This window comes from Medicago sativa, chromosome 8, assembly GCF_051527215.1.
Source record: "Medicago sativa cultivar Bolivia chromosome 8, Bolivia_mono, whole genome shotgun sequence".
NCBI classification, from domain to species: domain Eukaryota; kingdom Viridiplantae; phylum Streptophyta; class Magnoliopsida; order Fabales; family Fabaceae; genus Medicago; species Medicago sativa.
Genome location: NC_140756.1, coordinates 92,117,070 through 92,144,150, shown reverse-complemented (window position 1 = coordinate 92,144,150; position 27,081 = coordinate 92,117,070). Strand labels below are relative to the sequence as shown.

Sequence of the window (27,081 nt, the reverse complement as noted above, 5' to 3'; positions counted from 1 at the left end):
GATGTGTTATAACTATATACAACCTCCGGTCACTATTATAAGCAAAAATCTACTTTTTAGATTCATTCAATAAATGATGTATGCGGTCCATTAAATAGACCACATACATCATTTATTGAATGAACCTAAAAAGTAAATTTTTGCTTATAATAGTGACCGGTAAATTTTTGCTTATAATAGTGACGGGAGGATGTATATGATTAGGGTTTTCACTTTGTGGTATGTGATGGGCTTGTCTATAAAGCCCAATTTTAATGTTTCGCAATTAGTAAACCTCGTGTCAACAAAAATATAAAACGATGTTTATTTATTTATATATTTTTGAATAATTTATATATTTATATTTTTTTTGAATAATTATATTTTTTTGAAAGGGCAATGTTATGTTTTTGACAATTACAATTACAAGTTAACATTAATTTTTTATAAACTATAAATCTAGTTTGATATATATTTTAATCTAGTTAAATACCTATAAAAATTTAATCTTAAGACCGAGTCATCTAACCGAGCTATCCGGTTTAATCCGATTCAGTCATGCGGTTCAATCAGTGACTCGGTGGTTCGACCATTGACCCAGTACCCATGCCGAGTCGATGACCGAGCCGAGTTTTAAAACTATGAGTATGGGACTCCATACAAGAATGAGACCAAATTACGTATAACATTTTTTCGACAACAAATAATATTTTTTGGCAATATACAAACTTTTTGTTAAATAGACTTGAATTTCATCCAAAATTTAACTTAATGATGATGGTGTCCAAACCCATAAATTTGAACAGTACGGGACTTCAACAAGACTTCAATACCCACTCACACATTTTAATACTTAACTTGATTTTCATACTATGTCAAATAAATTTGGATCCCCTATAAAAAATTAGCTCAAACGATAAAGGTCCAGACACATTTATATATTCAATCCATAAACATAAAATATGTAAGAGACCGTCGCAACTTCAATACTTTTTTTGTGTGCTATATTTACAATTTTTTTTTTATTTACCATCAACAACGCAATTTATTGTCTCTCTATGTATATTGATTTGAATTTTTGGAAAAAGAAAAAAAATACCACATTACATATTGGTTTTAATTTATCAAAAGGATGACTATATTAATCAAATTCATTTGGTATAATACCCCCTTTACTCAATATCAATTGCTATGACTTAAATATACTAATAATTTAAAGGGATATTACTCACTTTAGTCCCTGAATAGGAAATGAGTCGTCACTTTAGTCACTGAATGAAGATAAATTGCAAAATAGTCCTTGAATGTATACTCTGTTAGTCAATTTAGTCCTGAATGCATACTCCGTTAGTCAATTTAGTCCCTGAATGTAGACTCCATTAGTCACTTTAGTCCCTGAAATTGACTAACAGAGTCTATATTCAGGGACTGTTTTGTAATTTTTCTGCGACTAAAGTGACCATTCCTTTTTCATTCAAGGATTAAGAGCCCGTTTGTTATAGTTTTTTTTAAGGAAAAATCACTTATTTTAAAAAAATAATCACTTTTCAGAGTTTTGCATCCGTTTGTTATAGCTTTTTAAAAAAATCAGAATCTAAAAAAAAATCTAAAAACAGCCTCAAATGAGAAGCTGTTAAGAGCAGCTTCTCAAAAAATAGATTTTTTTTAGAGGAGAGAGAAAATATTGTTTAAAAGATTGAACTAATTTGCAACAAAAAAATTTCTTTTATATAGTTGTATCCAAACAAACTAGATTATTTGTTTAAGAAAAGTAATTTTTAATACGGTTAACAAACGCAAAATAGATTCTGATTTTTCATAAAATCTCTAAAATATAATCTCTAAATTATTTTACATCAAAATCACTTTTATTGTAATCTCTAAAGTGACTATTTTCCCTTAATTTAAAACGTTACGTGGTAGAACTCGTCAAGTCTGACAAGGAACATATCTCAAATTGGAAAAGACAAGAAAGTATGTTGGCTTCTTACTTAGAATTAAAAAAGAACAATAAATAAAGTAATCTAAATGAACGAATAATTAATAATCTACTATTCTTTATTTGTTTTTTAATATATGAAAACCACATCAAGTTTTGGGACCTGTTTAAATAAATCAATTTAAATTTATCTACGTATAAAAGATATGACATGTCCCACAAAGATAACTTATTATAGTATTTTTTTTTGGAACTTATTATAGTTCTTATGAAAATCTTTTCCATGTATATTTATAATAAATTATGAATTTTTTTTATCCATTATTTTAAACTAACTAAGGTAGAAATTGTTTTTCTTTTTTCTATATGAAAACTAAATTTTTAATAGACATAATTTTTTTATGAAGTTGTTTAGTGGTTAGAACCTTTATTCTTGCATATCGCAATATCCATACCATTTAAATTAGGGTTAAAAAAAATACTAACATAATTTTTATTTTATTTTAAGATATATAAGTAATTAATTATTTTTTGTGAAATAGTTTAGCAATTAAAAATCTACATCTTAAAATAAATAAATATATATTGTCTATATCAATTGAACTAAATATACGCGACTAATTAGTTAGCACGAGTTCAATCTAAATATGACGAGATCATTTTTCACCTGCAACTTTCATTATCAATCGAGAAAAACGGACAGGTAGTGCTGTTTACACTTGAGGAAACGATAATAATAAGAAATTAATCCTGATTTTAATTTTAATTGGCTATTTTTGGATGAATAAGATGTGATGGTTCATTATAAATAAGATAGACTCTCCCACACCCTAATGGCGGCCATAGCTTCTGCCATTGTTATTGCTTTCTCAAAATCTTCCTCTTCTTCTCTCTTTCTCACTTCGCGTATTCGCTTTGCTTCATTTCCTAAGCGAAGCTTTCATTCAACGACGAAGCTCATGTCTCAGTCACGTGACACCACTCTCGGCCTCACTCACCCCACCAACATCGAATCCCCTAAGGTTAATTTTCTTCTTCAATTTTTATGCCCATGTTTCTTTTTTTGTTTCATTTACGTAAATTATGAATAAAGTCGTTAACTTGTTGATTTTCTCGTTGTGGGTTGTTTATTTTATGTGTTTACTGATAGTGCCTTTAACGTGTTTGTGAAAATTCCTGAAAGATCTCTTTTTCTGCTACGGATGTTGATGTGACTGAATGGAAAGGAGACATACTAGCAGTGGGTGTTACTGAGAAAGATTTAACAAGAGATGCTAAATCGAGATTCGAGAATTCGATTTTGAACAAGATTGATTTGAAGTTGGATGGTTTGTTATCTGAAGCTTCTTCTGAAGAGGATTTCTCTGGTAAAGTTGGTCAATCAACCGTTGTTAGGATTAAAGGACTTGGATCAAAGAGGATTGGTTTGATCGGTCTTGGTCAGTCACCTTCAACTACTGCACTGTATAAGGGTCTTGGTGAGGCTGTCGTCGCAGCTGCTAAGTCTGCTCAGGCAAGCAATGTTGCTATTGTTCTTGCCTCTTCTGAAGGACTTTCTTCACAATCAAAGCTTAGCACTGCTTATGCAATTGCATCTGGTATTGATTTTATGATTTATCATTGTTTGATGTATTGATTTTATGTTTTTTTTTTAAGTGTTTGATGTGTTAAAATAGGGATCTCTCCATTACTATTTACTAATGTTTTGAGTGTATAAAGTTTAATTATACAAAATAAAAATACATGTCCCCATTTTTAGAAACATTGATTTTTATCATCACAAACTTTAGAAATGGTGAGGATCCCTACTTGTCTTGTGTGTATATGTGCGCGCGTGTGTGAATGCGAGTTTGTGATTTTTATAGCTACATTTGATGCGTGGGCTTGAATTGTGCTAGGGGCTGTGCTGGGATTATTTGAAGATCAAAGATACAAGTCAGAATCAAAGAAACCAGCAGTTAGATCCATTGACATTATTGGTCTTGGAACGGGACCTGAATTGGAGAAAAAGCTCAAGTATGCTGGAGATGTTTCTTCTGGAATAATTTTTGGAAGGGAGCTTGTAAACTCTCCTGCTAATGTTCTCACACCAGGTTCGTACGACACTTTAAACTGTATTATATAGATATCTATATCTATGTATGTATAGTGTACGCGTGCTTCTCTAAAATCTGATCTGTACTTGGTGATGTTTTGGTCTCAGGGGTGTTGGCAGAAGAGGCATCTAAGGTTGCTTCCACCTATAGTGATGTTTTCACCGCTAAAATATTAGATGCTGATCAGTGCAAGGAATTGAAAATGGGGTCCTATCTAGGTGTTGCTGCAGCCTCGGCAAATCCTCCTCGTTTTATCCATCTTACTTACAAACCTCCAAGTGGATCTGTAAAGGTCAAGCTGGCTTTGGTTGGAAAAGGTTTGACTTTTGATAGGTAATTCACCAAACCGTGTTTTTTATTTACAATTCATAAGACATGGAAAAATTTGAAACGGGATTCCACCCTGTATTATCCATGGTTTTGATTATGGTACCAAAACTATCAGCGGTTATGAAGTTTGATGTTTTTGCTTTGTTGATAAATCTTTAATATGAGGTCATAAGTAGATTTTTTCAATATATTCTTTCTAAATACAACAACAACCAAGCCTTATCCCACTAAATGGGTCCGGCTACATGGATCAAATTATTGGTCCGTCTCATAGGGATTCGACAAAGTTTTACGTTGGCTGTCGAGGCCCAACACAACCCTCTCCTTTTACCCAGCCTTGGGACTGGCTATGCTTGACAAGGCTAACATAGGCATGATTATGTATTCTTTTTTCATGCATTGCCAATTTGCTACAATGGCATACTAAGTATTGGTGTAAATATATATGTTGTTTCAACTCAAAATTAAGGAGTCCATGGTTTTCTTTCCCATTTCATATTTATTTTTTTGTTTGATGTAGGAAGTTTTAGTTTTTTTTCCTTACTGCTTTTTTATTACGTTTTCTGCTTTTTATCAGTGGTGGCTACAACATCAAGACTGGACCTGGCTGTTCAATTGAACTCATGAAATTTGATATGGGTGGTTCAGCCGCAGTTTTAGGCGCTGCAAAAGCACTTGGTCAAATCAAACCTCTTGGGGTGGAGGTTAGTCACTTAAATCATTGGTCCTTCAATTTTTCAATTTCATGTCAAGATTTGCTTAGGGATTATTGGGTGATGTAGTATGGGATCTCCAAAATAACGGGTTTGTATAAATAAAAAGTCACAGAAATTTCCTAATCTCATTTGATTTTTTTTTTTTATCATAATAAGAGTTGTTGAGTATGGATTTTCATTTTACTTTTCTGGTGGCTGCTTTTCCGTGGAATGATTTGTTTGGAATACTTGGTGGTTATTGTCGTGTAATAAAAACCTTGCATATGCAGGTTCATTTTATAGTTGCAGCTTGTGAGAATATGATCAGTGGAACAGGTATGAGGCCTGGAGATGTTGTCACAGCTTCAAATGGAAAAACTATTGAGGTGAGGGTTTACTAGGTCTTTGTTTTTTAATTTTCCAATAAATTTAACCTATTGTACATGGTATTGATGCATAGTATTTGATGATTTTTTTTGTTTTTGCTATCTTTCTGATTTGTTAAATATGTATATATGTCATAAGGTCCAGTGGACAGCATGTAATTTGTGCTTCTTCAAATATTTTATTTGGATAATTGAATGAAAATGAAATGCATCGTTATTTCCATTTTAAAAAAGTTTCGCAATAATCATTTATGATGCTTGGGATGCAGCTCTTGATTGTCATTTTGTGTGTATCAGTACTGAAAATGCAAATCTATTGTAGTTATACTTGGTTAAACAATATATATAATACAATTACATTGCAATTGAAGAGAAGTTTTGGCCCCTATGAACTCTGTAAACATATGTAGTATTGACCTTGATTTTGTTAAGTATTAACATTTTATATGATGTACTAGGAATTTGACATTGGTGTAACTTTTTGTGTAGGTGAACAACACTGATGCTGAGGGAAGACTCACACTGGCAGATGCTCTGGTATATGCTTGTAACCAAGGTGTTGAAAAGGTATACTGCAAGTTAGTTGCATCTTTCTATCTCTGCAGTATCCCTATAAATCATAAACAGATTTCGGCTGCCTTCCCAAATCATTTGCTTAACATTTAATATTTTGATAGATTTGGTGAGATTTTCAATTATGTGATGAAAGAGAATTACTAGTAGGACATGAAGACACCCATTTTTTACACCGTCTTGAGTACACTCTTATATAGTTGATTCATTCTCTTTAAAGTCGACACATTTTTAGAAAGTAATCAATCTAGAAGCCAACTAAATTCACATTTTGACTGTTACTAGCATATGTCTTGAATACCATTCTCATTCTTTAAGAATATCTATGGACAAGTTTACTTTTGTTTCGGTGTACCAAGATTTGCCTAGCAAGTGCTGACTTTGGCCTTTTTTATATTTACAAACTTCTCATATGTTGTTTGTTTTCTGGCATCAATTTAGACAAGCTTAAATTTTTTTCTGTTTAGATGTATGATTTAGTTTTAGAATACTGCTAACTGGTAGATAATCTCTTCTTCAGATTATTGATTTGGCAACCTTAACTGGGGCATGTGTAGTTGCTCTTGGGCCCTCAATTGCAGGTAAAAATAAACTAAAAATTATTAATGTCGTGTACGTGTTTGACCTCTTTTTTATTACCATATTCCAAAATTTCTTGCTAGAATTAGGAAAAAAAACTCTCAATATTTTGCTTGGAACTATAAGCTCCTAAGTTCATATATTATTTTGGGGAAATAGTAAAGCTAAACTCGGGAGAGACTGGACCTGAAAGATAAAACTGTCAAACATTGTCTGATTATAACTGAAAGATATATTATTTTGAAGGTGTGTTTTCACCCAATGATGAACTGGTAAAAGAAGTTTTGGAAGCTTCTGAGGTGAGTGGGGAGAAACTATGGAGGCTGCCAATAGAGGAAAGCTACTGGGAATCAATGAAATCAGGAGTGGCTGATATGGTAAACACTGGTGGTAGACCAGGTGGTTCTATCACTGCTGCTCTTTTCCTGAAACAGGTGCGTGCTTAATAATGATACGAACCGTGTTATTGTTTGAATTTTTCTTCTCAATGTAATTGGACAGCTGTGTTGGGTACCGTGGAGTGGTAATAACATCTGAATGATATTCTGCGATTTTCTCGCTCCATATTTATCCAAGTGATTGTGTGCCATTGGAACTTGAACTGTCCTAATCTATAGTAAAAATTTCATATAGTAACATTTTATTTTAAGAAACTTATTATTGGAGGAAAATATACTAGTTTCTTAAATATGGAAACTATTTGCTTCTATTTGTTTACTGTCTGACTTATGAAACAACTTTGCTTTTGTAGTTTGTTGATGAAAAGGTTCAATGGTTGCATATTGACATGGCTGGTCCTGTGTGGAATGACAAGAAGCGCTCAGCGACAGGATTTGGCGTTGCTACTCTAGTGGAATGGGTTTTGAAAAATTCTTCTTAACTGCAAACTGAAATCTTCAAATATTATTGGCGTCATGAGTGAAGTATAAGATAAGATAAAAATCATGTTATGGTTTTTCTGGTTATTTGGGGTTGCTTTATGAATAAGTAATTTGATGGTGGATGGAAAAGGTGGTAAGATGAGGTATATTCCACAGTGTATTCAATACAAAAAAGAATACTTTGTATTTTCAGGGTTTGCCAATAATTCAGTTAAGCATCTATTTGTTTTCTTAATATATTTCTATCATCCTACGTAGCTCCAGTAGTGTTTTCTTCTTCCCGTCAAAAACAAACAAACGCAGTGTCTTCTTTTGCAAAGGGGGTGGTCCATTTGTTTTTTTTTTTTTTTATGTGTGTATTTAGAAGCATAGTTTCTTACAGAAAAAAAAGGCACAGCTTGTTTCTTTTTCTTTTGGAGGGACCAATGTGCTTCCTACGGAGTGCTGCAATCTATCCATTTGAACTACTGATGGCCGATGTAAAATCATCTTGCTTTAAGGCATCCAATCCAATCCAAGTATAAGCAAAAGGGATCAAAAGTTAAAGTTCCTCCTAGGTAAAGAGTATTATGACCACTAAAAAAAAGTGCCTATTCTATCATCTCGAGAAGCAAGAGGATAAGCAAACTTCTTTCCATTTTGATGAACCACCAATACTACTAACCTTTGACATGAGCTGAATGTCGAGATCAGTTTCCCCGGAAAAAACCGAAGAATTTCGATCCTTCTAAATTACCCAAAGAGACACTTCGAAGAACGTGGACCAAATTATAATGGTTGAAACTAACATTCTAAGTACTAAGATCCCACTCCAACCAAGCATGCAAGCATAGACCATAGAACTTGGCCCAATTGTCTTCTTTGACGAACTGATTCCAGCACTTGAGCATATGGATATTGACTTGCTTTGAGAGTGACACCGAGGGCACATACAAGTCATGTTCCTATGAGCGCGAACAACATTTGTAAGAAGAGAACCATGATCAATCTTCCAAAGAACAGCACATATACGAGTTGAACTCTTCCAATTCCAGAAACAAAGGATGATAATTAGTATTATCTAAATGAAATTACAAGCAATTTTTTCATTAAATTGACCATCAGAAGATAAATCCCGATTCTGGATATCATTCCCACTTGGCGCATGTTCATGAAGGTTTTAGTTTAGTTACTTATTGGAAAATGAATTCAAGAATTTTTAGTGTAGATCATCATATTCCAATTCCAATCATTATTTAGGACAAGATTTGAGATGAGACTGAGAGTTGAATCTCTCGAGGAGGAATATAAGGAGCATCATTAAGAACTCATCTGATGTGAGGCTTAACTTTGTCCCACCAACTACTCAAAGTAGCCTTCCAAATATTGGACGATCAACTACCTCTAGCAGTGGTTAAGGGAGTAGACAGAAAATGTGTTGTACTCTCCCTCCCTTCCTTTTTAATTGTCACTTTTAGAGAAATTTTTTGTTCCTATTTAACTGTCACTTTCAAAGTTCAATGTAACATTAAATGTTGTTTTACCAATATTACCCTTAGATATTTATTGCGGAGAGAGAAACATATGAAATGAAATATTAAATTAATAAGGCCATTATAGTAAAAGTAAAACAATTGTATCAAAAGTAGTAACATTTATTGATTGTCTTGGTTTGCATGAAATGTCAAAAAGTGACAATTAAAAAAGAACGGAGGTAGTAAATGTTTTGACAAGGACGAGGTAATTTTTATTATCAATAACTTCCATCTTAAGGGAGTTGTTTCATCAATTTTCAAATAGCGGTAGGGATATTTTTCAATTTAAAAGAGGACAAGTTAATGAGTTAAAAAAGGAATTAAAAAGTAAGTTTTATATTAAAAGATGAATTTTTAAACCTTCATGATATTAAATACACTCTATCAAAAATAAGTAATATTAAAATACGCAATTTCTAAGATTATATTTTTATATTTAATTTTATAAAAAAAAAAAAGTCCTATTACTATATAATTTAAGTGTATAAAGTGTAATGTCTTGTATCCCTCCCTGAAAACAAAAACAAAAAAGTCAAATTATGACTTGCAGTCAAATTAAAAGGGTACTATGTAGTCAAATTATGTCATAAAATTTACTTAGGGACAAAATTAGCCCAAAATCCGGCACCTAGTAAAAGGAATATTTGAATGGTTGGTGGCAAGAAAAAAGGTATCCTGTCTGTCTTTCTTGTAGTACTACCTATGACTTCGTTAAAACTTTCACTTCACATTTCACATTTTACTATACTACTCTTTCACACTCTCACACCAATCAAGAGAATAACATATAAAAAAGTCCTTTTTTTCATCAAAGGGAAGAGAGAGCCTCCATGAATAAATAATCACAAACATCATAAAACACTGTTCATCATTCATTCAATTACCTATGAACTAGAGAGAAGAAAATGAGTGTATCTTTGACTGTGATGACCTTGAATCTTCATGATGATGAACCACAAGATAGTCCTAATTCATGGGACAAAAGAAGAGATATATGCATAAGTGTTATTACTAGTTACTCCCCCATCATCCTCTGTACTCAACAAGGTAGATAGATAGCTTCTCACTCTTTCTTTGCATTCCCATCCCATCTTTTTATTTTCATCTGGGTTTGTTAAATAAAAATAAAATTGTTTCTTTTTTGTGATTTGGTTTTCAATGTATAGTTCTGGATCCTTCTTCATGCACCTTTCAATATTCAATTGCTAAAAATGGTTGCTTTATTGATCTTTTATTTTGATGATTTTTTGCATCCTATTGAGTTCTTGATTTCTTTGTCTCTCATTGGATTGTTTGATCTGGATTGGATTCTTCTTTGAAAAATATATATATATGTTGATGTTCTGATTCAGTTGTTTGTTTTAATTTGCATCTGGTCGATTCAGGAGTGAAAACACAATTGGATTTTCTACAACAGGGTTTGCCAGGTAACAATATATATTTTTTAAAAACATGTTGTTCTTCACCTTCTAATAGGATTCATTATAGTTCTCAAATTTGATGTTGCCTGCATTGTTTGTTAATATTATTACAAACATATTTTCCATTTCAAATGTCATAATGGATGTACCAGACCATAGTCATATATGTCCTTGTTAAAGGATTATTTACATTGTCTGGTTCTGGGTTATTAACAGAAATGTGTTTGTAAAGTGTTTTTGTCTAGAGCATGTTTGGAATTGCGGTGTGGACGCGGCTAGATAGAAGCTACTAGTCTGTCTGATCTTTTAAGATTGGATGTGAGTCAGTACCGTGGAAACATAGGAAACCACACCTAATGTGTTACGGACCCAATTTTTAAATAAATTCACGCTCACTTGGTAGATTTTTCATCCCATGTGATGCTCACATTATCGATGGTTTTGTTATGTTAAAATAGGGGTGTGGTTCATTCAAAAATGATAGAAAGGTCAGAATTTAGATAAATTTAGGATTCCAACTACAATCAGGTGTCAAATTTATGCATGAGGAGTATGTGTTGTAGACTTCATCCATACTTAGCTTGATGTAAACTGCCAAAACGATCAAAATAATTGAAATAACTTGTTGATGATTGTCGTTCAAGGAAATAATTCCATCTATCTCTAGTTTTTATTTTTTGAAGGCAGACATAGACATAGATATATAAATAAATAGGGGAAACCAAAATGTACAAAGGGTCCTGCCAAAACTCCTGTAGGAGGGGTACAAGAGATGCCCAAAACACACCCAACACATTGTAAACTAAAACAAATGACAACACAAAATCCAATACAAGGAATCCAAACACACCAAGAAACATGAAAAAACAAACAAGACAACACCATTGACCATTCAATCTGTCTCTAGTGACTTTCTTTAATGCTTGTATTGAAATGTTATAGCTCAAATTGTATTGCTAGTTGCTACATTTGCTAATGATCTTGAATTAATAATGTTCAAGGGTGGATTCCAAACCACTTATATACAATTATTCTTCATGGAAATCAAATATGTTTGGAGTCCAAGGAAAGATATAGTATTATTTCTGCGTAATAATACTCTACTTCAAAACATATTACTTTAAGTTGATAATAAAAAAATTACTCAGGCTATGATCAGTTTGGCGTATCCCGAAAAGGGCCACAAGATACAACTGATGAGCATTGCACTATCTTCTATGACAAGGAAAAGGTAAAAGGGGTTATTTTGATATTATCTCATATAATTTTTTATTTAACTGGTCTGGGAACAGATTTGTTGAGTATTTTTTTTTTTTTGAAAAAAATGAAGGTAGAGCTTCTAGAAGGTGGAACCTTTTGGTTGTCTGAGTCTCCTTCTGTACCTGGAAGCATGTCGTGGGGTTCCGAAGTTCCTTGCACTGCAACATGGGCTATATCCTTATTATGATTTAGAAAATAAAATATAACTTGAATTGTTTTCGAACTTTGTTATACTTTTGTTTCACAATATTTTAAATCTTTTGGTTCTTTGACATGATGTCCACACATTTCAACTAAAAGGAGTTGAGCCACCAGGATTTTCATTTCAGATAGTAAATACAAACATGGATGAGCACAGTGCTCGAGCCCGTAGACGAAGTGCTTTACTCACATGGCAACACATTGCATCCTTACCCCCTAGCCTACCAGTTGTGTACTGTGGAGGATTCAATACACAAAAAGAATCAACTACTGGACGTTTCCTTCTCGGAAGATCAAGGTAGTTTCTTGATACATATATCTCCGGTTTATATTATGTTAGTGCCAGGAGTCCAAGTTCATATTTCCTGCAGTGTCATGATTATCAGTATCTTACTACACATGAGAGTCGAATATCGATTCGATACTGAACTGAATCCAATTGATAAGAATCTCTAGTGTGTATCTATCTACACATAAATCTCTCTTTTTTTTTTTAAATAACATAAATCTCATCTTGAATCACGATTTTGTGATAAATCCTGATTCACTATGATGAATCCTGATTCATTCTAATAAACACTACCTAAACTTAGTATAGCCAACTACTATTTTGACAACTTTGTAAAACCAACCACTTTTCTTTTGTCATTTGATATATCACTTAAATCTTGATTTATTTTGAGATTCATATATGACCCATCAGCTTATAATTTTGTTATGTCACTTGTTTTTTACTTCTAAATGACATTTTTATGGGCAATTTATCTTATGATTCATAATGAGATTTGATTAGCGATTCAGAAGGAAAAAAATCTTCCAATTCATGATTCAAATCTAGATTCGATAACCATGCTTAGTACACCTACCCTTGTTATTCATTTAAGTGGGATTCTATGGAAACATACTAGAAAAAAAATGGTTTTTAACTTGTGTGTTTACTCTGGTTGAGTGCAGAGAGCATGGTGTAGTTGGGGATATGAGGGATGCATGGCCTAGTGCGCGTGTAAGGAAAAATGTTTCTCTAATCCGCACTTATCACGGATTCAAGGGTACTGTTTGTTTCGATGCTTTTACACTGTTTTTTATGTTTTATCAAATGAGTATGACATGATTGTGCTATTATCTGGTGTTGTCAGGTGACAAACAAGGAACCGTTGAATACCTCAAGTTAATTTTTAGAGCGCTCTGCCTCTGCTGGGATCGGCAAACACAAGATCTTCATGTTGATTGGATCCTTTTCAGAGGTAGATCTCTTATTCCTGTTTCATGTGAAGTGGTGAATGATAATATTGATGGATGCTATCCTTCATCTCATTTTCCTATATTTTCCGAGTTTATGCTCCCTCGCACGGTACGGATGCTAGAATCACCGGTACAAGAGGACAACTAAATTTCCATGTTTTGCTATATTTGAGTTATTTGGTGATTCTTTTTTTCTACCTTTAGTTGTATCAATCACGAGTTCTTTCTTTATTATATATGGGTTTGCAGCCATATTCAGTGTTCAAGTATACTTCTGGAAAATGTAGACACATCAGTATGAACAAAACTTTTTAGTTGAAAACTGCCTCTATGTTGGAGGATCATGTATTGAAACAGACTTAAATTTGAGAATGTTTCTTTCTCAAATTAATTTTGTGACTTATTTTATTATTGACAGAAATGAGTTTATATATTAATGGTATTTAGTGTAAACTTTTCATTCATGCCGTGTTAGTTAGTACATCTAAATTTTAGGAGTTTAGATCTGCTCCATTTAGGATGTCATCCATTTACGCTAATGGATTCACGACACATGGAAAAAAAGCACCTAAGGCTGTGATTTAAAATTAGTAAGAATTTTTTAAAACACCATTGTACTTCTCTCTTCAAATTCCGAAAATGGCACACCCTTTTCTGCACCCCGGATCTCATCATTCATCACCATCAACAACAATTTCAGTTTTCACCACTCAATTTCACTGAAATCAATTCACCTTCACACATCAATTCACCTTCACACTCACCACAAATCACACCATTCACAATGCAACGAAAAAAGGATCGGGGAAAAAAAGGAGAGGATGTTGATTTTGGACCCTGGACAGATGGAGAGGGGCGTTGCAGGGCGCCATCACCATAAATCACACCATTCACTGATTGATTTTCAAATTCTTAGTCTACTTGCATCATCCTATGGTCTTAAACATAACAAAAAAACTACATCATCCTAATAAAAAAAAAAAGTTATCTATTATACTCCCTCCTGTTTTAAATATAATCAAATGTATTTAGCACAACTTTGAATTATGGGTAATTCTGAATATTACAAAACGAAACGCACGATTAACACATGTTCCCTGCTTTCCATCAAAGACAGAAGTTACTACTCCTTCCTAAGATATAGCATTACTCTTGAATTATATACATGTACAATTTTTCCTTTAAAAAAACAATTTGTACATTTTTTGTTTATATTTGTGAAAAAAAAAGCCAAAATGACAATCAAAATCATCATGTTTTATTGTTGCTAAACAATATACTCCAGTAAGAGTTAACTACTGCGAACAAGAAGAGGATGGAAGCAATAGAACAAGAACATCGCAGCTTCATATATTACAACATATATGAGCTAGTACAAAAAAATTGAATTTAGCTTACGATCACGTTCGTCTTGGACAGGTACTGTCAACTAATATTGAAGTGCAAAACATGTTTGAAGCTTTGTGAATATCCACTGACTCCAGTGGAAAAACAGCAAGCGTATTATAAAATCTCATTAAATATTGACCACAAATAAAATCAACCTTAATTCTTCCAACCCATAATTTCAATATTACAATTGACAACGGTAAATAAGTTACATGCTGGTGGCAAACCTAATATGACAGCCAGTTAGGCTTAATGTATACTATAATACAATTATTTACAAAGGATACATTGCTTTTGACCTTTTTCACAAGTTCAGTCATAATAGTAAATGAAAACAAGAATTTCAAGAGCAGTTACACATCAAAATTTCAGTCTGCATCATCTGCTGTAAAGTCAGGCTCAGGGGGTTTTTGTAATTTCACCAACTCCCTGGCAGTCTTGGCGAGTCGATTGCGGTGTACACCACGGAGAGTGCGCGCGGCAAACTTTGAGGCTAATAAGGCGGCACCAAGGCTGGAGGAACTGCCGTTGCCGTGACTTCCTTCTGACTCATCCGCTTCTTCCTTCTGACGAAGCTTCATAATTTTCTTTTTACAATATCGACGCCATGCTGCTTGAATAAAACAAGCAGCCCAGGTTCTCCATTGTTGAGAGTAAAAACGAAAAGTGTGTTGAACCTGTCTACTGTGAAGACGTCTAAACTGACTGGCAACAAATTTCAGCTCATCGGCGGTTAAGGCAAAAGTCTCAACCTCTGTTAACGCCTTCACAGTCCGAGTAGAGGTTGGAAGATTAGAACCAGATCTGGGGTCCAGGGCCCATGTTAAAAGCTCCTCCCCACAGAACTCAGCCTCCTTTAGATATGTGCGGTTGAAAAAACCACTCCTCCCACCATCTGTGGTAACACTCTCAAGACGCCCGCGTATGATGAAAAGCATCTCATCAACTGGATCTCCTTCCCGAACAATATAAGTATTCTCTGTAAATAAACATGGTTTCAGTCTCTCACATATGGCATCAAGCAATCTCTCATCCATACTCTCAAATAGTGGAACCTACAAATCCATGAAAATAAGTTAATGAATTAACAAATTCAGATGCTTAAACAGAAATTTGATTAAGTTAATCTACCAGAGGGATCAATTTCGAATTTTAAAAATTTGAAAATCAATCAGTGAAATAAGGATCAATGAAATCAATCTAAGAGAGATAACTCCAAAAAGTCACATAGAGGCACTGCATGTTTAAATACCAAAAAGAATTTGAAAAGCAAATCTATGAGTTGATGAAATAGTTCATGGACCAGGTAACTAATCTAAGAGAGAGATCAAGTCCAACAAATCTCAAACACTATATTTTTATACTCATGCAGAAGGACTAAATGATAAATTGATGTGATATACTGCACAACAACATCAATGTGGAACTGATCGACAACATTTCATTTTCTACTGTAAAAATATTTGGTCCTTTATCGGAAAAAAGTCAAGTCCTTTTTAGTCACACGTAAGAGAGAGTGTTTTGGTGTTTCACTAATTTTAAGTGTTTGTGACAGCATACCCTCCTCACTAAAGCCAAACAGAGATGACGCTTAATATCTCTTCGAAGATCCTTTGGTAGACTCTGAACTAAAATATCTTCGTCTACACCACGTGTTGCCAACCACTTATATTGATCATACCGCCTCACACGCTCTCTAAGCTCTTTTGGGAGCAAGCGATGATGCATCCATTGTTCTGAATCACGCCTTTTGACTCTCATTTCCTCCAGCCTAAGGGTAAGGGACTGAAGATATGTCTGCAATAACGGAAATACAGAAACCTCAGTAACATTTATAATATATAAACAATCTGCAATTTCATACTTTAAAGAGAAACATCATTCAGAACAAGCTTAATAACATTGAGTGCTCATGTAAATAACATTTGGTCCACAGCCATATAGTTCTCAACTATGAAGCAAAGCCATAACACAGAAACTTAAATATCACGTGAGAATATGAGTATGTGTTAGGACATAAGACAGTGAGGAGATTGTTAGGATGAGATAAGAGGGAAGTTTGTTAGGATATGGGATAAGGGGAGTTAGTAACAACATAGGATAACGAGGAGTTAAATAGGGATGTTGGTTAGAGATATCATGTATAAATAGGAGAATATGATGGATAGAAATCATATATAAATATAGCAATTGTGAATATGGTATTCTCTATTGTGAAGGGGAAACCCTTAGAGAGATCCTCCTCTATTTTATCATATTTCTTAAAAATCAAAACTTCAACCATTCTTACTTTTACGATACGTCAAGCTCAATGGTTTAAAGTATACCTGCATGTTGCCAATCAGAAGCGCGAAGAGGATGAGACCTGATATGGCAAGTGCTATTGAAAAGATAACCTCCCCAGGATATGTGCTAGTTTGAAGCCCCTGACCAAGGGTACTGCAGTGAAGTAAATGAAAATAGGTTGTGGCATACAAATAATCAATGAAATCACGGGAGGGGGGATGTCACATGACATGAGAGCAAAGCGCATATTGTAGGGATCTGGATATGAATATGTTAATATAAAAAAAAAAAAACTTACATACTAAATTTAAATTAAAAAATAAATAAATTGATATTTAGACCAAAACGTGAAACAAGCCAAAAAATGCAGGCTTTAGAACTTATCACCTTTATAAGAAGTTCTGAGATAACCCTACCATTGATATGGTCTATTAAATATTAATATGCAGTCTAGTTTTGAAACTATTGAGTTTTTAGACTCAAAAGAAGACCAGTATTTTAGACATAGAAACTCCATAAAATCAATGACCTTAACTCAATTGAAGGATAAGACTAAAAACCTAACTTCAGAAATTAAGGTTCGTTTTACAGAGCAAAGTAATGAGTGGGGTGATTATGCACCAAAAGGGAAGTCCAATACACTCTTATCTGGACAAATTGTCGACAAGAAACAAATTAATTACCTTAAATTCTGGAGCCCCCACCATAAACAGTAAAGATATTTTGTGATGAATTTCTTGGATGAAATGATACCAGATGACAAGGCTTGCTTAAAAATTCCATAATCAAAAGGTGGAGGATCATCATCTACAGAGCACTTTGATTTAAAAATAGCTTTGCTTTTGTTTTGCCAGGCACTATAACCTTCCGTGTGCTGGTTCTCACAATACAAGTAGTTTTTGTTGCACCCATTGTCACGGCAAGCATTCTGCCAGCATGAGTCATTGCGTTCAATAGCTAACAAGTACCAAAAAGCACCAACTATCTGCAAATAATCAGTAATGGAAAAAGACCTAAAATACATTAGTGGCAGAGTTGACGCAACATAGAGCTAGAAAGCAAGAATAATAGCTTAACTAGTGAGATTGTATACAACTCAAATAGAACAAGGAAGCAAAGGCAAAACGAAAAACAGAAGAAAAAAAACATTTACATGACTGGCAAGCATGTATAACAGCAAATAATATACAGCACCCGCCCATGCAGTTTCGGCAAAGACACCAGCTGTTCTCTTAAGTTCTGAAGTTAATGGTACCATTCGAAGAAATCTAGGAATATACTGAAGCAAGATAATGAACAGCAAGGCCTGCTTTGTTGCTAGTACATCAGAACTTTTTGACCTCTGAAGAAATCTCCAAACAACAATCTGATTACAAGAATATAAAAAGAAAACAAAGGCAAGGGTTTAGTTTTCTTACACTCCTTAAAATTACAGTAGCAATAAGGACATGCGTCAGACATATACGATAACTGCTGCGATTTTATTAATTGAGAAGTAAGAAAGAAGTATTTTTGGACATGTTAGTGAATGTCGGCTAAGCAGTAGAAAATATTAACAAAATACAAAGCATATAAATAATTTGTACATACTCAAATGTCTATATAGAATTAACAATTGAACACTCCTTGTCTCTCCCGAAATAAGGGTTCAGTATATCCAATCCACCCAAAAAGCATCATTTATACTAAATTATTGTAGCACACAGTCCAGCTAACAAAAATTATTGAGCTAAAAATAGGAGAACTTAAAACGAAAAAAATAAGAGAGAAGAAGCAATTCTAAAAGCACAAACAAAATCCATATTAGAAAAATTTATAAGAAAATCCCCAATTTCAATAGTTTCAAATCAAAGAAAACAGGTATGCAACAAGATTGGTGTATTGGTGACAGTGTTTGCCTATTTGTCTGTGGCATTGCCAAGTATGATATTATATTCTCCAATTTTATTGCACTTATTCTTTCTTCTCTTGGGTGACGTCTCTTACTTAACACCCTCCTACCAACTAACCCCCCCCCCCCCCCCCCCCCAAAAAAAAAAAAAAAAACATTCCTATGAGTAAGAAGCAAGAGGATTGCAGCGAAAATATTATCTCATGGAAATCAAAATTGAAAGATAACAGAGAACATTGTTGGTAGTTGGTACAGATAGATCATAAAATCCGAAGAAAAAATAATCGTACAGTATTTACAAAAGGAGATTGATTCAAGATACAGAAGTCTTTTCAACCTGTGGTACTGGCAACACAGATAGGAAATCAACGATGAAATATCGTCGCAAGTATCGCTTGGCTATCTGTGCCGAATCTATCACAAGCTCGCCCCGCCCAAAGACACGAGATGATGGAGCAATGTAAGCCGTGCGAAATTGGAGAGCCATGTTTAGCAAATAGAAAGCATCAATGGCTGTCCTCAAGGTGGTGACTATTATTGCCAACTTTCGGTCTATACCCAGACAGTGTAATTCATCATTGATGACAGGAAGATAAAAAAACAGTGGATCCACAAACACGGAAAAAATGCATGAGATAACAAATAATTTATTCCATAAGAGTAAAAATTTGTCTTGGGGATCAAATATCTTCTTTTCAGACACTTTAAGATCTTCTGGAAACACTGCCTTAGATACCCCCAGTCCAAGTGATCGACCAATTAATTTCAGTCCTTCAGATCCCTTTCTCATTCCTTTTTTAAAAGACCTAGAGGTTGTGCTGCTTCCATGACTACCATGGTTTAATTTATCAATACTGAATCCAGATTTTGTAACTCTGACATCAGAAGATGAAGATAGTTTAGAATCCAAGAAATCCCACCTAGAAAAAAAAAAATGAAAAAGACATATAACTTTCCTCTCAAACAATAGTGAAGTAACTACCGGTTCATAAACAGGAATATTAAGACCCATCTAGATCAGAGAAAGACATAGAGAAGATATGAATAAATAAGAAAATGTGTGCACATAGTAACATACACAAGATTTGTGTAAAGCATCTAAAAATTATTTGCACTACTCTCTTCTCATTCATATTTCTACCATGACATTGCAACGAAAATATATTGGATACCTAAAAGAACTTTCTCGCTGGCCATCCATGTACTGTGATTTGTAATCACTTCGGTCAAACATCTTTCAACAGTAGGTCGCAGATGCACAACCTGCAGATGAACAAAACAATATTCAAAATAATGACCAACAATATTTATAGTATTGCATTCTTCATGGTCAGATTCCGAATGTTTACTAAAAGCATCATGGTAGAGAGGCTGAAACAACTTGGAATTAAAATCAAGAAAAAGAATAATTTAAAGAATGACATGGCCCAAAACTAGAAACTCATGCTCAAGATTACTTTTACCAGGTGTTAAAACCCATATGTAAATAAATCTACTATATAACGTGGTTTAAGTACACCATAAAAATGAACCTAAAGTTGCTAGTTTATTACTTATAATCATCTTCCTTCCATCACAGCATTTTTTTTTTTGGGGTAACCCTCTTATTCCCATAGGAAAGAGACCCTGATAATCCAGAGTTGGGCAACAATTGTAATTTTCAAGCAATGATATTTCTACGCCCATGATTTCCAAACACACATTCAATTCAACGCGTCGTTTCTTTCTCTTCTCATCACATCATCGATATATCATATTTATCAATTATCAAAACACTCTCTTTGTTTGTTTCTCTCTCAGGGTTTTATTTGGGTGTTCATGAAATACTTTCCAATATTAATCATCTAAACCATATTGCCGTTACTATTGACTAACACGTAGTTAAATCCTTATGATACAGCAAATCACCAAAAATAAAAATATACATACATAGTTAAAGCCTTATGATCATGAAATAATTTAAATTAATAAAGCAACATTTCTTATCCCTTCAAAATTATTTTTTTTAAAAATAACAAAAACAAAAAAAAATGGATCTATTGTAGTTGTAGTTAAAGAGATGCAGAGAAGTGAAGTAAAGTTTTTGCAGTTTAACAAGAAAAGCACAGTGAGGAGAATGAATAGCGACGGTGGACGGCGGCGAAGAGTGAAATTCCATTAAAATTAAAGCAATTAAATTGGAGAGAGAAGAAGAAAACGGACCTCATAGAGAGAGAGAAACTGTTGAAAGTGAAGTTGAAGTTGCGGTGACTTCGAAGAAGAAGAAGAGAGAGAAGTTGATTGCAGTCTGCAACACAAACTCTGCACCGAACAACAAGGAGGAAGGATCCTAATCTCAAATCACAAAAAAAAAAACTAATTAAAATCAATACTAATATACTTTTCTTTTTATTTGTAGCAATAATTCTATTATTGAAGACAACAAAATCTATTCACAAAAAAGAATTACTCTCATAAATATTAAAATATGCGCATTAACAGCATAAAGTTTGTCAACTTTTTACTATCTTGTCTCTTTTGTTTACTGTTTATTTAATGAGTGTCTCCTAACAATAATCTTAAATTTTAAAATTATTTAAAGCTCTTTGTTTTAGAGACATTCATTAATATTTTTCATAAAGGATAAACATAATTGAAAGATTAATTTACATCTTACTAATTTTTTTTTGTGTTTATATGTGAATACTAGTAGATAAAGGTAGATAAATTAAACAAATTCGGATTTTCTTAAGGTTAACTTGTATCTTTAAAATACAAGTTAATAAATGTATAATATAGTAATATTTTGTTGAAATGTGTATATTAAATTTGTTGGATATTCAAAATTTAAGAAAATGATTCTATTTTTAAATTTATTTACCATATGATCTTAAAGTATGAGTTAACATGATATTTTTTACTTAATCAACGAAATAACGTGCATTAGCATCTACTTTTATACTTCATCCCTCCAGGGGAGGATCTAGACATTTTCTATTAGTGTGGCAAAACTTTTAAAGAAACTATAATACAAAGTATGCTAAAAATAATATATAACATTGTTTGATGCAATTTTTAACAAGCAATTTTTAACTTGTATTATTAATAAAACAAAACAAACAAAGCCATGAAACTCGGCACTGGCAGTAGCAAAACAAACAAAGAAAATCTAAATATGACCTATTCTTTTTTTTACACTAGCAGTAACAATAGCTACAATTATAGTTGGCATATTACAATTGTAGAATGAATCGTTTTGCTAATGATAATGCTACTTTCTGATGAATCATTTTTGAGCTAAGTCTTGGAATCAAAATAAAAAGCATAATACACCAATTCTCAATTATTTACGTTTGAACCAAAACATATATTAAATCAAATCTATCAAAGTCTCATATTTAACAAGAAGCAAAGACAAAGAGCATCTCATAAACAAAGTGACTGAATGTCTCAATGTTAGAATTTTGTGTTAAATTCATTCATTGCAAAACAACAGAAAATCTCCAATTCAAACCCTAAAAAAAAAAACAATTCTCAATTCACAATTCTAAAACTCTAAAAAAAGCAATTGTAGAATGAATGAGAAAGCAGAGAATCAATTGACATTTCACTTACCTTGGCTTAGACTTAGAGTGAGAACTGAGAGATACACTAGATTTGAAGGAGTGAAGAGAGAAAATGATGTTGCTGACTGCTGATAGTGGAAGAAGGAGAGGTTTGTTTGTTTGTTGTGAGAAGAGGAGAACATAAGCTTGCAATTTGTTTGTTAAGACGTTGTGATTTGTTTGTGAATTGTGAGAAGAGAAGAAGAAACGCGATTTTGTTTATGAGAGTAGAGAAGAGAAGAAACGCGTTTTGTTTTGTTTGTGTGTGTTTTCCACTTTCCCTCACTTCAAGTGCCTTAAGTTATGCATATATTAAAAAAAAAAAAAAACCGGGCTAGAATCTGGTGTGGCAGCTGCCACACCATGCCTCACTGTACATCCGCCCCTGCATCCGTCCCTATATCTAAGTCCCCTTTACTTTTTTCACATTTCTTAAGAAAAGTTAATGTGTCTGTTTTGTGTGTTAATATTACCAAATTGTTATTTGTTTGTATGTGTATTAAATTTGACTATTCATATTTCAAGAAAAGTTAGTAGTATTAATTAGGGTTATGTTTATGAAAAAATAATAAATGCAGCTAGTAATTTGAAAAGGATTTTACATTTATGGACAAAAATAAAGTCAAATGGGTGCTTAGATATAGGGACGAATGAATATTTACTTAATCATATTTTTTTTTGACAAAAGTATTTACTTAATCATATAAATAATTGTGTAATACTAGTATTAATAATAATAATTGGATTACGTGCATATTGTTGACTTTGTGAGTTTGGTTGTCTATTCGCGATTAGCATCTCCAAACGTGAGTGCCTCTCATGTCACATTTTCTTCCTATAATGCGCATACAGGATAGCGAATTTATCCGACATAAAAAAAGGAAAGAAAATATAAACTCAAAATATCACTACTAGATTAGATTCACCCCAAAATACTGGGTAATGTTTCCATATGTATGTTTGGAAGATTCAGCTAGGATGGAATTTGTGATTAGTGAATGTAATTAGGCTGCACATATTGCACATATCTAAGTTAGACAGCTCACATGGATCACAAAAGATTTAAATATATAGAGGAGGGATTGAGAAACTGTATAAAAACTCTGTTAAATTACACCATAGGTCTTTAAGTTTGAGGTTTGCAATAGATTGATCCTTTAAGTTATTTTAGTCACACATAAATCTTTTAAATTTGACGTTTATAACAGATTGAGAGTCACACATAAATCAATCTGTTCATTTAAGTTATTGCAAACCTAGGATGAAATTTAGCCTAAAAACTATTGTGCAATTGTTTATCAGGCCTGCTTATATATAGGGGTAGGCAATGTCTTCTCATTGACCCTTAACCATTTTAGGACTCGTTCTTCTCCTATATTAAATATAAGCAAAAATTAAAATATATTTGATTTACTTTTTTTATATTTAAGATCATAAGCAGCTTGTCCGAAAAAAGAAAAAAAAAAGAGTACTAAGCACAAAGAGCACTCCAAAAGTGTATAGATTATTATAATAGAGTCCTCGTGAGTTTAGCTCAGCTGGTTGGGACCATTCATAAAATACGCAAGGTCTGGGGTTCAAATTCGGCCACTACAAAAAAAAAATATTATAATAGAAATAAATTAGTAAAAAAGTAATAATATTATGTTTTACTCAAATTATAATATTGTTTAAAGGAGACAAAACTAACTTCAAAGATTTAATCTAATAATAAAAAAGACAAACTTAGACTTAAAGGGTCATGTTTGAGCCTTCTTATTGTCTCTAAAAGAAGATAAATGTGATTTCTTTCCTAAATGATATTCCTTACCTTGGATTAAAATATCATCCCCTCAACTTAGATGTCTTCCATAAAAAAAAAAAAAAACGGAGTAGACAAAAGTGCATAATATCGATCAATATAGAAAATTTAAAAATATTTACATGTATTACTGTTTTTGTAAGAATTTACTGTCCTCAATCACATCATTCCAATTCCAATTCCAATTCCAATTATATACTATATAATGGAATGATGTGCATTAATTGGCACACAAAGATTCTTGTCTATGAGTGCCACCACAAAAGATACTTATGCTTTGTTTGATTTGGCGGTGGAAACCCAATTCTCAATTCCCAATGCATGATTTGCTGTGACTTTCTTGAAGCTGAGAATTGTAGAGTTAGACTTGCCGCGCTTTTGGCCATTTGTAACTTTTATCCAAACATTACTTTAGTCTTGGGGAGGAATTTTTAAGAAACTAGGCCATGCAAATTGGAACCAATTAGCAAAAATTACATCCCTATTAACTAATGTTGGAGTGTTGTAAACTCTAAAGTACCGAATTCGATTCCTATTGATAAAATATTACATCCTTTTTTTTTTTGCTTAATAGCAGTTTTCGCCCTCTACCTTTCACGAAGTTGCGATTTTGGACTCCTAAAGAAAAAAACTACAAAACCGCCCCTTAAGTTTTGCAACTGTAGCAGTTTTGGCCCCCCAAGACAAAAAAAATAAAAAAAATAACATGTGGCACCTCACTTAGGGTGTCACGTCAGCGTAGACCGAGTCAAAATTGACCTTGGGAGCCAAAACTGCCACATGTGCAAAACGTAGGGGACAATTTTGTAGTTTTATTCTTAGGGGACCAAAATTGCAACTTTCAGAAAGTTAGGGGGCTAAAACTGCTATTAAGCTTTTTTTTTTTTTTTTAAAAAAAACACTTCGTATATTTTGAACTAAAGATAACTAATGTGTAAATCAAAGAGGATAATTAATTTGTATGGCCTGTTATTGTAAACAAAAAAAAAAGGTAGTAAAATTTAATTATTGTATTCAAAAGATATGTCGTACTTTTAACAAAACTTTCACCAAGTATATGTTTGGTTTGGCATTGATTGGAAGTGCCATTATGTGTCCCGATGAATAAATATGGAAGCAAAAAACACCCGACCTTCCACGTTGTGGTTTTGCTAGACGTGATATTGTTCCAAGCACACGTCGGGTTGTGGGAGATGGACGAAACACCTTTTTTTGGTTAGATCATTGGGTAGGGGATTCGCCTTTACGGTTCAAATTTCCTAGACTTTTTGATTTGGCTTTGAATAAGGAATGCTCCGTGGGGGAAATGGTTAGGATAGAGTTGGGGGAAGGTGGGGAGGCGCATTTGTGGAGGCGCCGGTTATTAGCATGGGAGGAGGAGAGTGTGAGGGAATGTTCATTATTATTACATAACATTGTTTTGCAGGATAATATAACTGATACATGGAGGTGGCTTCTAGACCCTATTCATGGTTACGTGGTGCGTGATGCCTATCGTTTTCTTACAAATTCAGGGGAACAAATGGACATAAATCTTGTTGCTGACATATGGCATAGGAACATACCGACGAAGGTCTCTTTGTTTGTCTGGCGTTTACTTCGCAATAGAATTCCGACATGTGACAACTTGGTGAGGCGCAACATCATTCAACAAACAGGTTCATTGTGCCCAAGCGGTTGTGACATCATGGAATCCGCTGTTTTTGGATTGCGCCCAAACAGAATATTTATGGTCAAAGGTTCGTAATTGGTTAGGCATCTCAATGGTGTTTCCTAATGATATACGTGATCATTTGATTCAGTTTTCTTACCTGGCTGGTTTACCGCGATGTTCTCAATCTCTTTTGAAAGGTATCTGGTTTGCTTGTGTTTGGATTATATGGAAGGATCGGAACGACCGCCTCTTTAATAATGCGGGTTCTAATTCTTATGCTCTTTTTGAGAAAGTTTACACTCTTTTTTGTGGGTAAAGGCAAACCACCCTAATTTCAGTTATTGTTATTATGATTGGTGGACACATCCGTTGTTTTGTATAGGTGTTCACCATCAATTGTTATGACTTTGTAATCTTGGATCGGTGATTCACTTTTTGCACGCCTTGTGCGGGGTGTATCACCGTTGTTGATAATATACATCATTTTTGTTTGTGAAAAAAAAATTATGTATGTTAGCTCTTGAAATGTTGCACACGGTCGGTGTTTTCTTCTGAAATAACAAATGTTAGTTGCTATTTTATAAGCTTCCCTCAATTTAATTAATCACATTATCACTCTACTTAGTTTTTAAAGAAAGGAAAGAACGAAAACTCATGGAAATTAAATGACAAATGTTTTGTAGTAAGATGAACTTGTCTGGTACTGCTGGAGCTGAAAGTTGTTAATGGTTATTATTGAGAAAAACTTGAATTTCACATTGACAAAATTTTAAAAAATGATTTAAACCAAATATAAAAATGTATTATTGTACTCCTTCCGTTTCAAAATGAGTGTCGCTTTATCCAATTGCACACAGATTAAGGAACGAAATGAAATAAACATTAGACATAACACTTTTACTAAACTGCCCTTACTTTATAAGAAAAAGACAAACTTAAAGTTGCATTGAAAATTGTGTGAGAGAAAAATTGGAGAGGGTAAAGTTGGAAGAAAAAAATTAAAGTTGTATTGAAAATGTAAAGTGACATTCATTTTGAAACAATTTTTTTTTAGCTAAAACGACACTCATTTTAAAACGGAGAGAGTATTAGAGATTATTCATTCAAATCACAGATAAGGCACAAAAACCGTTGGGATTGGGCATGAACGAGTGTATTAAAAAAATTAGTTCTCACATTGAAATACGTAAAATCAATTATACAAAACCTAATAACTATGTCATGCGGTGACTTGCATGTAATCTATGAAACACCGATAAGACACCGGACACATTACGTGTCAAATGTTGGGACACACCTTTAATAAAAAATGTATGTGCAATATTGCACGTAACATTTCCCTCTGATATGTTTAATCTTCGAAACAACAATAAGAGTAAA

General features: G+C 33.3%; 4 protein-coding genes and 1 long non-coding RNA gene across 6 annotated transcripts; 4 read left to right on the top strand and 1 right to left on the bottom strand.

Annotated features, from left to right (window-relative positions):
- The first annotated feature begins 2,682 nt into the window (after positions 1-2,682).
- On the top strand, positions 2,683-7,693 carry LOC146903324 (leucine aminopeptidase 1-like). Its single transcript, XM_085734275.1, has 10 exons — positions 2,683-2,940; positions 3,102-3,516; positions 3,817-4,011; positions 4,122-4,347; positions 4,922-5,048; positions 5,330-5,425; positions 5,915-5,992; positions 6,519-6,579; positions 6,824-7,011; positions 7,329-7,693. The coding sequence occupies exons 1-10, from the start codon at positions 2,752-2,754 to the stop codon at positions 7,455-7,457; spliced, it is 1,704 nt and encodes a 567-aa protein (XP_085590401.1). The 5' UTR covers positions 2,683-2,751; the 3' UTR covers positions 7,458-7,693.
- Positions 7,694-8,738: 1,045 nt separating this feature from the next.
- Positions 8,739-9,331, top strand: LOC146903323 (uncharacterized). Its single transcript, XR_015022254.1, has 2 exons — positions 8,739-8,874; positions 9,152-9,331. It is a non-coding gene; the product is annotated as an uncharacterized LOC146903323 (long non-coding RNA).
- A 443-nt stretch (positions 9,332-9,774) lies between these two features.
- On the top strand, positions 9,775-13,533 carry LOC146903322 (DNAse I-like superfamily protein). Its single transcript, XM_085734276.1, has 7 exons — positions 9,775-10,019; positions 10,358-10,399; positions 11,542-11,624; positions 11,724-11,826; positions 11,939-12,152; positions 12,809-12,903; positions 12,991-13,533. The coding sequence occupies exons 1-7, from the start codon at positions 9,878-9,880 to the stop codon at positions 13,242-13,244; spliced, it is 933 nt and encodes a 310-aa protein (XP_085590402.1). The 5' UTR covers positions 9,775-9,877; the 3' UTR covers positions 13,245-13,533.
- A 1,086-nt stretch (positions 13,534-14,619) lies between these two features.
- Positions 14,620-21,006, bottom strand: CNGC5 (cyclic nucleotide gated channel 5). Of its 2 annotated transcripts, none has more exons than XM_085734273.1 (8): positions 20,865-21,006; positions 19,835-19,925; positions 19,000-19,582; positions 17,925-18,137; positions 17,455-17,756; positions 16,813-16,924; positions 16,046-16,282; positions 14,620-15,540 (listed from the first exon to the last, which is right to left on the bottom strand). In XM_085734273.1, exons 2-8 carry the CDS (start codon positions 19,894-19,896, stop codon positions 14,854-14,856), a joined length of 2,196 nt encoding a protein of 731 aa, XP_085590399.1. In that variant the 5' UTR covers positions 19,897-19,925; positions 20,865-21,006; the 3' UTR covers positions 14,620-14,853. The 2 variants fall into 2 exon arrangements, with proteins under 2 accessions (XP_085590399.1, XP_085590400.1); XM_085734274.1 differs by having other exon boundaries at positions 19,000-19,537.
- A 4,347-nt stretch (positions 21,007-25,353) lies between these two features.
- LOC146903320 (uncharacterized) lies at positions 25,354-25,794 on the top strand. Its single transcript, XM_085737229.1, has one exon. The coding sequence runs from the start codon at positions 25,354-25,356 to the stop codon at positions 25,792-25,794; it is 441 nt and encodes a 146-aa protein (XP_085593355.1).
- The last annotated feature ends 1,287 nt before the right edge of the window (positions 25,795-27,081 follow it).

What these genes read in the sequence shown, in the direction of transcription:
- LOC146903324 (XM_085734275.1), top strand. Translation starts at nt 2,752, where the DNA reads ATGGCGGCCATAGCTTCTGCCATTGTTATTGCTTTCTCAAAATCTTCC. An exon ending in TGCTTATGCAATTGCATCTG is followed by an intron (nt 3,517 to 3,816) that starts GTATTGATTTTA and finishes GAATTGTGCTAG; the next exon opens with GGGCTGTGCTGGGATTATTT. An exon ending in CTGCTCTTTTCCTGAAACAG is followed by an intron (nt 7,012 to 7,328) that starts GTGCGTGCTTAA and finishes TTGCTTTTGTAG; the next exon opens with TTTGTTGATGAAAAGGTTCA.
- LOC146903322 (XM_085734276.1), top strand. Translation starts at nt 9,878, where the DNA reads ATGAGTGTATCTTTGACTGTGATGACCTTGAATCTTCATGATGATGAA. An exon ending in TCTTCTATGACAAGGAAAAG is followed by an intron (nt 11,625 to 11,723) that starts GTAAAAGGGGTT and finishes AAAAAAATGAAG; the next exon opens with GTAGAGCTTCTAGAAGGTGG. An exon ending in CACTTATCACGGATTCAAGG is followed by an intron (nt 12,904 to 12,990) that starts GTACTGTTTGTT and finishes TGGTGTTGTCAG; the next exon opens with GTGACAAACAAGGAACCGTT.
- CNGC5 (XM_085734273.1), bottom strand. Translation starts at nt 19,896, where the DNA reads ATGTTTGACCGAAGTGATTACAAATCACAGTACATGGATGGCCAGCGA. An exon ending in CAGCGAGAAAGTTCTTTTAG is followed by an intron (nt 19,583 to 19,834) that starts GTATCCAATATA and finishes TTTTTTTTCTAG; the next exon opens with GTGGGATTTCTTGGATTCTA. An exon ending in TATACATGCTTGCCAGTCAT is followed by an intron (nt 17,757 to 17,924) that starts GTAAATGTTTTT and finishes GATTATTTGCAG; the next exon opens with ATAGTTGGTGCTTTTTGGTA.
- LOC146903320 (XM_085737229.1), top strand. Translation starts at nt 25,354, where the DNA reads ATGGTTAGGATAGAGTTGGGGGAAGGTGGGGAGGCGCATTTGTGGAGG.